This window comes from Myotis davidii, unplaced genomic scaffold (assembly GCF_000327345.1).
Source record: "Myotis davidii unplaced genomic scaffold, ASM32734v1 scaffold246, whole genome shotgun sequence".
Lineage (NCBI taxonomy): Eukaryota > Metazoa > Chordata > Mammalia > Chiroptera > Vespertilionidae > Myotis > Myotis davidii.
The window spans coordinates 333,668-342,963 of record NW_006296542.1 but is presented as its reverse complement, the minus strand read 5'-3'; the positions used below and the strand labels follow the sequence as shown (position 1 = coordinate 342,963).

At 53.3% G+C, this 9,296-nt stretch overlaps 1 protein-coding gene across 20 annotated transcripts in view; it reads right to left on the bottom strand.

The window, feature by feature from the left end:
• PLEKHA6 (pleckstrin homology domain containing A6) overlaps nt 1–9,296 on the bottom strand; it is a 142,557-nt gene that overhangs the window by 38,790 nt on the left and 94,471 nt on the right. For 7 of the 20 annotated variants that reach the window (XM_006771976.2, XM_006771974.2, XM_006771977.2 and 4 more), the window contains 2 exons: nt 3,415–3,495; nt 2,622–2,736 (listed from right to left, as the gene is read on the bottom strand). In XM_006771976.2, the coding sequence (XP_006772039.1) occupies nt 2,622–2,723 (102 nt within the window). In that variant the 5' untranslated portion in view covers nt 2,724–2,736; nt 3,415–3,495. Of the gene's footprint in view, nt 1–2,621; nt 2,771–3,414; nt 3,496–5,164; nt 5,184–5,718; nt 6,358–9,296 lie in introns of those variants that run through there. The other 13 variants (XM_006771962.2, XM_006771967.2, XM_006771965.2 and 10 more) reach the window with 10 other exon arrangements.

Genomic DNA, 9,296 nt, shown 5'->3' with positions numbered 1-9,296 from the left:
GGGCGGGGGAGGAGCCCCATCTCCCTTACCAACAAGTCCAAACTCATTCTTTAAAGCCCATTGCAGACACCCCCACTGCACAGAACCTCCCCGATCCCCCAGAGCCGTGGTCGGCAAACAGGTGGCTCTTTGGCCCCTTGAGTGTGGCTCTCCCTAAGCCTTAGGAGGACCCTAATTAAGTTAATAACAATGTACTTACCTATATAGTTTAAGTTTAAAAAATTTGGCTCTCAAAAGAAATTTCAATCGTCGTACTGTTGATATTTGGCTCTGTTGACTAAGGAGTTTGTGGACCACTGCCCCAGAGCAGCTAGCTGCCCCTCCTCTCCCCTCACTCGTAGAGTCTAGAACTTTCCACCCTGCAGTGGAACTGTTGGCCTTCCATCTCCTTCATGAGACTGTGAGCTCTTTACAGGGAGGAGCTTTTGCTTATCTCTTTATTGCCAGCGCCTAGCAGCTATAAGAAGCATTGCTAAGTACTTACAGAAGGAAGGAAAGAAGAAAATGGGCTTTATTATAACGTACTCCCCAAACTGGGAAATAAGATTGTTTTTCAAATAAGATTATTTTACTTTTCCAGTAAAATCCCACATAGAAGGCTGAGATTGGCCATGTGAAGAAGTCTAAGAATAGGCAAGTCCCCAAGTCTTCCCTTTCCTCTCCGTCCATCATCAGTCATGGTTCCACCTCCACTCAGCAGCCTAGCACTGCTCCCTAAAGCTCCCCACTCCAGCTGTTCTCCTGCCCACCCCTCAGTACTCTAGCCTCCTTGTCTTTCTGCCACTGCTTCCCAGCAACCCTCAGCCTTAGGTCAACCCAACCACCTGCCTTCCCTGCTTCCATAGCCAGGCTATGAGCATCGCCGGAGGAAAGCCACACACCTGGGGAGTGGAGCCAAACGGATTGAGTCTATGACCTCTGATGACATTTTAACACTACAGATAATATTTCAGATGTCCCTTGTTGACCACTGTTCCTGTTCTCCAAACCTTGGGCATATTCTCAAATCCCCCAATACCTTTCCACCCACCCAGCTCCTCTCAGCAGAAAACCCTACCTCCTACTTCCCAGCAAAAGTTGAGGACATCAGGTGGGAATGCCTTTAACTTCCTAGAACTGCCCACCCACCCCAACTTCAAACACCTTGTCAATGCCGTCTCAGGAAGAACAGCCCTTCCCTATCCAGGCTAACAGCCCCACTGCATCTGAGTCCTGACTCCCTGGCTTCCCCTTTCTCCTGAACCTACCCACTGGGTCATTCCACTCCTGCTTCTAACACCTTGAAACAAAACAAAATCAACAAAGAGAACCTACCTCCATCTTGCATATCACCAGCTACCACCCTCTGCCCCTCATTTCCCTTAAGAGTCAAGTTTCCTTAAAAGTTTTTTTAAGCCCTGACTGATTTGGCTCAGTGGATAGAGTGTCGGCCTGCGGACTGAAGGGTCCCAGGTTCAATTCCAGTCAAGGGCAAATACCCAGGTTGCGGGCTTGATCCCTAATGGGGGGCGTGCAGGAGGCAGCCGATCAATGATTCTCTCTCATCATTGATGTTTCTATCTCTCTCTCTCCCCCTCTCCCTTCCTCTCTGAAATCAATAAAAATATATTAAAAAAAAAGTTTTTTAAAAAATATTTCAAACATTTTAGAAAAGTAAGGAATAAAGCACCACTACACATTGTTGTTTTTCTCTAATAAAACATGTCAAATAGAGCCAAACTCCCTTTGAGCCCCTCCCAAAATTCATTACCTTTTCTTCCTCCCCAGAGGCAACCACTGATCCAAAATTAGTCTGCCTGTCCGTGGTTATATGTGTGCACTGCATATTTATCTGTAAAAATGTAGTATTGTTTTTCACGTTTGTATATTTTACATAAATGATATATTTTTCGTATTCTACAACTTGCTTTTTACTCAACATTACGTTTTCAAGATTTATCCTTATTAATACATACACATCTAGGCCGCTGAATTTTTGGAGGGTACTCCATTGCATGACTAGACCACACTGATTGTCTAGTTTCTTAGAAGAACAGTGTCTACTCTTCAGTGTTTTTCCACCTCCCCTCCCCTTCCTCTTCAGCCCTCTCTGGTTTGTCTTCCACCCTCATCGCACCACTGGAACTTCCCTGGTCAGGTGTCCAGTTACCACAGTGTTGCTAAGCCCCATGGGTGTTTTCACCCAAGTAAGATCTCATGACATTGACCTCTCTGCAACATTTTTCTCTGGATACTTCTTCCTCCGGAGACCTGCTTCCTTCCTCCTCCCTTTCTGAGCTCTCAACTGCCATGTCCGTCATGAACTATCAGTGGTTCTCAACGAGGGTGGGGCAGCTTTGTTCCACAGGGGTCACGTGACAATGTCCAGAGACATTTTTGGTTGTCACATGATGAGGGCTACTGGCCTCTGGTGGGTAGAGGCCAAGGATGCTGCTCAACATCCTATAAGGAATAATCCCACACTGCAAAGCATTATCCAACACAAAAGGCCCCAGTGTAGATGCTGGTTTTCTGTGAGGTTCTGATCTGAGCACCCTCACTGGGCCTGTGGACAGAGCTGGACAGGCTAATGCGCTTCCTAGGATTCTTGACTGACAGCCTTCCTTGGAGGCTGGACTCACCCGGACGCTGGGCCGCTCTGGAGGGACCTCCGACACCATGTTGTGGTTGGAAATGTCACTGTTGGTGGTAGCCGGGCGTTTCCCACCTGCTTTATTGGACATGTCCAAGGCCGATCTGATTTCAAGTTGACCCGAAGAGAAGAAAGAGACTATTCAGAACCCAGAAACAATGGAAACCTCCATCCCTGTCCCACCCTGCCACCCCGTTCCAACATCAGCACAAAATCAGATCCCTAAGTGCTATCAAGAGGTCATCTCAGCTGCTCCCTCAGCTCTTCTGAGACTACCTGCCAGTAATCCCGGGCGTCTGCTCTTTCTTTCCTGTGAACTTATTGAGAAAACCTCAACCCTAGGACTCTGGAAATCCTTTCCCTTTTCATTTAAAAGACACAATAGCCCAGCGCACTATGAGAGTCATTTAATTATCTTTCTTCTTTCCCTCACTGAGCCAAGATGCAGAGCGAGTGGAATTAGCATTTGGCTCCCGTGGTTGTATCTGATTCCCTCACAACTCCCCTCAGAGGCCCCTGGGGGATGTGCCCAACTCAGACCTGTCTCGCTCCTCTAGCTCAGCCTGTGAGAGACACCAACCTGGGACCTGCTACAATTTGGGAAAAGTGGACGAGGGTGTCAAGCCAGAGTGTCTCAGTAGTGTCCATCCTCAGAACTGAGGGGTGTGGCCCTAAATCCCTTTGCTCTCCTTTCCCCCACCCCCTGCTCCTTCCCAGCTGCAAAGTGTGGAGGGAGGTGGCTAACAGATGGAAAGAACAGGCAGGGAGTGGGGCAAACCTACGTTTTCAAGTCAAATTTTTTGTTTTCTTCCGGGACCTGGCCAGTCACTGGGTGTAGAAATGTGTTTCGTCTTTCATTGTGGCTGTGGAGGCAAAAGAGAGAAATCGTGGTCAAGACGAAGAAAGCGGAGACACCGCAAAGGATGAAAGGGAGAGGGATGGCGACCACGTGGGAGCTCGTCCCTCTGTCCTCCAGTGCGATCCTGAGGCGGGCGAGATGGAAGCAAACTGAACGCAGAGCTGTGGAGAGAGCAGCGCAGTCAGGTTGGGGGAAGACACCTTTCACTGGTCACTGTTCATGACTTACTGGAGACCCCTGGCGCTGGAAATGAGCCTGTGGTCACCCTGGGCAGGTGTGGGGTGGGCAGGGGACTCCAAGAGCCAAGATTTCACGTGTGGTATGTCCCCTCCCAGGGACAAGGCCTGCCAGTGCTCCACTTAAAAACTGCTCACTCATTTCTGCTGAGAGAATCCTCCCATGACCTTGGACTCCTTCCCCTGCTGCTCTGTGTTCCATCTCTTAGGAGAAATGAGAGACACAGAAACTCCATTCCTGAGCGTGGGCTGGGACCCGCCCCGCCTCCCCATCCCACACACACTCAGCCAGGGTCTCCCAGGCTAAGCGCTACTGGGTATCGCTGAGACCTCAGGCGTGTCCCACAGTCAGGTTACGTGCTGGCTCAGCAGTCAGGTCTAATGGAGGGATGTGTGGCCCAGAAGTGGGGTGCTGTGAGGACAGCCTGCAGGAAGCAGGGGCATGGGCCAGGGCGGGGTCTGTGCAGAGGCAGATGGGGGACAATATTGTGGAGGCTCCTTTGGCAAGTCCTGCGGTGCCTCCCAGCTGACTGAATGCCAGGCCAGTCTGTTCCCTGGTGGCTCTTTGGGGAGATGGGGGAGGAGATGAATGTGGAGGGAGCTGGTGCAGAGGGTCTGAGCCACAGATGGCAGCCATTTGAGATGGATTCGCCACACAGCGGACCACCTGGCAAGAGAGTTGTAGGAGACTCAAGCATGCAGCCAGTGAGGGCGGGGAGGGTGCCGAGTCCTCCTCACCCAGCCCTGGGGAGACACAACCGGGACAGGGCCTGCTGAGGTTGTACTGAGGCTGTGGGTCCTCACACTAGCACCCCCACAGCGGAGGGCCAGCTGCTCAGCTAGTGCCATGGGAAAGCTGCAGGAGAGAAGAAAAAGAACCTTGTGGAGACCCTTTCAATAGCCCCGGGACACATCCCAGCCCCTGGGCTGCCTGTTGAAGCCAAAGATAATATCAAAGGGTATTTTTCTGGCTTCCAAACCAGCCATGTTGAGATCAAACTCAAAGGCATGTAGTGGATGGAAGCACAGTGGGGCAGTGGTGATGGCCTAGGGCAGTGGTTCTCAACCTTCTGGCCCTTTAAATACAGTTCCTCATGTTGTGACCCAACCATAAAATTATTTTCGTTGCTACTTCATATCTGTAATGTTGCTACTGTTATGAATCGTCATGTAAATATCTGATATGCAGGATGGTCTTAGGCGACCCCTGTGAAAGGGTCATTCGACCGCCAAAGGGGTCGCGACCCACAGGTTGAGAACCGCTGGCCTAGGGGGAAAGCTGGGTTTTGCGGCCTGGGCTTGCTGGCCAGGACCCTGTCCGGCCAGTGTCCACCTGGCCCGGGTTCTAACATGAGTATATTGATCACCTGCTCCCGCTTCTCAAACTCTCTTCCTTCCTCCCTGCCAGGTGCAACCAGGACGCTCTCCTCAACTTACCCACAGGGGCCCTTCGCAAGGATGGGTGGCTGTTTTCAGTCCCCCTCATCCCTGGCTCTGCCCCCCGGGGCCCAGGGGGCGGGCGGTCTGACAACGAAGGTCCTTCAGGTGCCAAGGTCTCTGCTTTCCCCATGTGACACAGGGCACCTGTCCCCGCCCCAGTCCCCCATGCTTTACACACTCCTGTGCTAACTCTGCTGACACCTTCCCAGCAGGCACCAGTACACACACACACACACACACACGCACACGCACACGCACACACGCAGTCTGCTGTCAGCTGGCACTGTTTTCAGGGCACCGCCAATTCCTCCCTGCCCCAGACGCTCTACCCAGCAACCCCTACAAATGACGTCCTCTCTCCAGCCGGGCACCGCCAGTTCCAGCACAGCTTCCCCCTGACAAGCACTGCAATGCAGCAGCCACGGACCTAACCGTCTCCCGCCTCCAGGGCGGGTCGGCAGACCCCACACTCTGAAGCCCGGGGGCCAAGGAGCCGCCAACTCCGCCTGCTCTCGCTGCGCTGGGCTTATGTCCGCTGAAGAAATCCCTACCTGACCCGGCGATCGGCCCGAAACTTCAACATCGTTTTGGCAGCTCTGTCCCCGTTCGGCAGCCTCGGAGGACCTCCCAGCCACCCTGCTCCTACCATCCTCTGAGCAGTAAGTCCTTCGGTCCCTGGCCGAGCTCCAGATGCTGCTGGTCCCCCCTCCCTCCCGGCTCTAGCACGAGGGAAGGGGGCGGGCTCTCCCCAGGTGGTGGGAAGGGTGCCCAGGTGCTCTATGGGGCCGGTAGCTCCCCAGCATCCAGCCCATCAGAGTGCTCCCGGCAGAGTAAAGCGAGCAGGGCGACCCCTCCCAGTCCAAGTCCCCCGGGAGGACATGCTGAGACGGAGACAGGCATACGGAGCAGGTGCACACCTTCCAGGTCGTCCGACCTCACTGAGCTAAGGACACAGAGCAGCTGGGCAGGCGGAGGAGTCTGGGGCTGGCATGCCCGTCTGCACAGCAGCAGCTCAGCCAGCCGACCTGGGGGAAGACAGTCCTCCCTGCCTGCGACTCCCAGCCCAGACGCTCCGATGCTGTGGGCTCAGGGGTTAAAGCAAGCTCCGGATTCGTGGGCTATTGCTGCCCGGACACTGAGGTGGATCTATCTCCTCTCCTCGCCCAGCCTGCCCAGCCTTCTTCTGTCTGGACAGGAGCAGAATGAGCGAAGCTTTGCCAAGTCCCCCGCGCGCTCCCTTTGGACACAGCGCCAGCGCACTTGCTCTCGGCTTGGGGTGGTCCCGCAGAAGAGCACGTGGAGCTGGCGAGCCAGAGCCGGTGGCAAGAACCAGCTTCTTTGCTCAGGAGAAACGGAAGGAAAGCTTCTTCCCAAAGCTCGTGAGGAAGAGGGCGGCAAAGGGGCTCAGGGGGTCACTGTGTGTTCATTTCTGAAAATCTTCCAGATGCGATATGATGAACTCCAGCTGGCACCCTCAGATCTGCTCAAGGGCAAGGGGAGCTGCACTGCCGTTCACTCCCTGAACTCTCCACACCGCAGATGGTCAAGTTCCCCCTTCTCCGGGCATCCTCCAGGGCTTAGGGCCCTCGGGCTGCAAGGGCCTCTGAAGGTCATCTCCTCCATCCCCCGCCTCCAGGCACGCCCGCTGGCTCTCCAGTCAGTCTCCTTAAGTGCCTTGCTTGTTTGTAAAGGGTTCTCACAAAGAAGGCTCCAGACCCGCTGTTTTCTTATACCGCCGAGGTGTCCCTTCTGATACCAATTTCCAGTTCCTCTGGCTTTCCAGATCATTCCATCTTTGTCTTCGGGTGATAGAATCCTTTCTGACCAACATACTTCCTTTTAGCAGCACCAGGCATTCTGTTGACATCATAGTCCGTTGTTATGGCAATTCTGTGATGTCACAACAGACACTGAAAGGGAGGGGCTAATCTAATTTTTGGACTGAGGGCAGAACTCAGTCAGAGGACAATGCAATCAGCGACCAGAAAAGCAAATGGACAACATTACTATTTAACCCATGATGGAACGAGCTGGTCGGATAGAGCCGGGGCCTCAGCTGCTGATATTTAAGCAACGAATCCTAAATTCCAAAGGCCAATACACTCAGACAATGCTTTGTCCTAATGACAAGAGGCTTTGGTTTCCAGATGCCACACCCTCCCACCAGCTACCTGTGCCCTGCTATGGGCAGGAGTAACGGGACCCTCTCCCGGTGCGCTCCTGAGGCGGCTGCCCATGCGCAGCAGGAACCCAGCATCTGCTGAATGAATGAGCCAGTGAATGAACAAAAGAAACTCGCCATGCTCTCATTTAATTTTTATCCACCTGCATTTGGAGTTTGACATTCTATCACCAAGGGCTTCCCTATCTCTGCTCTCTCTTAAAATTAATTACTTCCTCTCCACAAGAGAAGCTGTTTCTGCCCCCTCATTCCCTCACTCATTCCCCTGCCTGGCTCCCCCTTGAATACCCAGCTTTGCTTGGATCCATCTTCATTAGGAGGGGAAGAAAATTAAGCTCATCGGCACAGGGGGAGGGGGCGGAGGTGCATTGGGAAAATGAGTTTTCTTCCTCTAGAAGCAAAAATACCCCCTTTTTCTTTCCAGCTGAGCTCAGGGGCCTCCCACAGCCTTTGCTTAAGTTGCAGGTTGAATTACTTCTCCCAGTGAGGACAGCACAGGGAATAGGAAGGAAGGCTCAAGGGTTTGCCCGGCCGGTTGAGAGCTCTGAGAGCCTTGGTTACATCAGCACGCGGCGCCCACAGTGTCCAGCCGGGGTTCTTTTCCTTCGCCACCAAATTGCACATACGGCAGGTTCCCAATGCAGGTTAGTCAGCAGGTGCAGGACACGAAAGGAGGAAGCAGGAGATGTAACCATGTCACTCTCCTCTGCCCTTTCTTCTGGGAGAGCAAAGGGCCTCCATTTCTCAAGGACAAGTGGTTATCCATCTCCAGATGGACCTCCCAAATGCCACCAGGGAAAGGCAGTAAAGTAGATTTGGGGGTGGAGGCAAGAGCACCCCTAAACTCCTGGGCTGCTCTCTAGGTGTGTTCACTTTGGCCGTTGTACCTATGAAGGCGGCCCCCATGGCAGTGCCATCAGTGGAAAGAAAATTGGCTAAACCAGGCTTCTGGTCCAAGATCCAATCTGAATGAGCACTTTGATTTGACCTCTCATGTGAAAATGAGACACCTAATCCTATAAAACAATAGCTGTAAACGTCCAAAATGTGAAATGATTTATGCATAAGAGACCATGGTTATGATCGTTTTGCTTAAAAACAAAGAAATATGCCAGGTGCTGGATAGAAAATGACATCACATGGTCTCAGGCGCTAGCAGGCTGGGCATGTGGGGCTGGCGTTCCAGAAGTGCCAAAGGGAAGAGGCAGGTCCTCTCCGCTTGGCAGGCATCTGTCTCTCCATCTACTGGGGCTTTTCCACAGTTCAAGAGACGCTCGCAGCCTCCGCGTCCTCGTGACAGCCTCCCTGCAGGGAGAAGTGTCCTGGTTCCTCTCCAGGCGTCCTCCCCAAGGGTCGGCCTCTATCTGGAGTGATGTCTGGCACTGAGCAGTCAAAAGCAGCACATGCAACCTGGGTCTTCCCGGCCCCGTGCAGGCATGCATACTTGCACACACCTTCCCCTCTACCCCCCTCCCCCCCAGGCTGGACGCCCAGAGCTCCCACTGTGATAAATATTAAACAACTGGAGAAAGACACTCAGCTCCTTGCAGCCCCGGGCCACTCGGTTATCTGCCGTCCACCAGGCCGCTTCATTTCCATAGCTCCCGGGAATCTGCTGATGAGAACTAGCCCTGGCCAGGCCTCCTCATCCTCAGACTGGCGCTGGCTTCTGGCCTTACAGCTCATTAGATGGAGAGAGGACCGCGAGGTGAGTGGGCGGCAGGGCGGCCTCTGGCCCATCCCTCTCGCTTCCTTCTTCCCCCAGCAAATTCCAAGCCAACGCTGTCTATACTCCAGGGAGGATTTCTGTGGTCAGAGGAGGAGAAGGTGGGGAGAGCTTTGGCTTCCTCTCTCCTCCTCCAGCTCTGGATCGCATCGTTATTTTCAAGGCACTTTATCTGCTCCGGCATTCTGTCCCAATTAAAAACCAGAGAGGCTTACATTTCC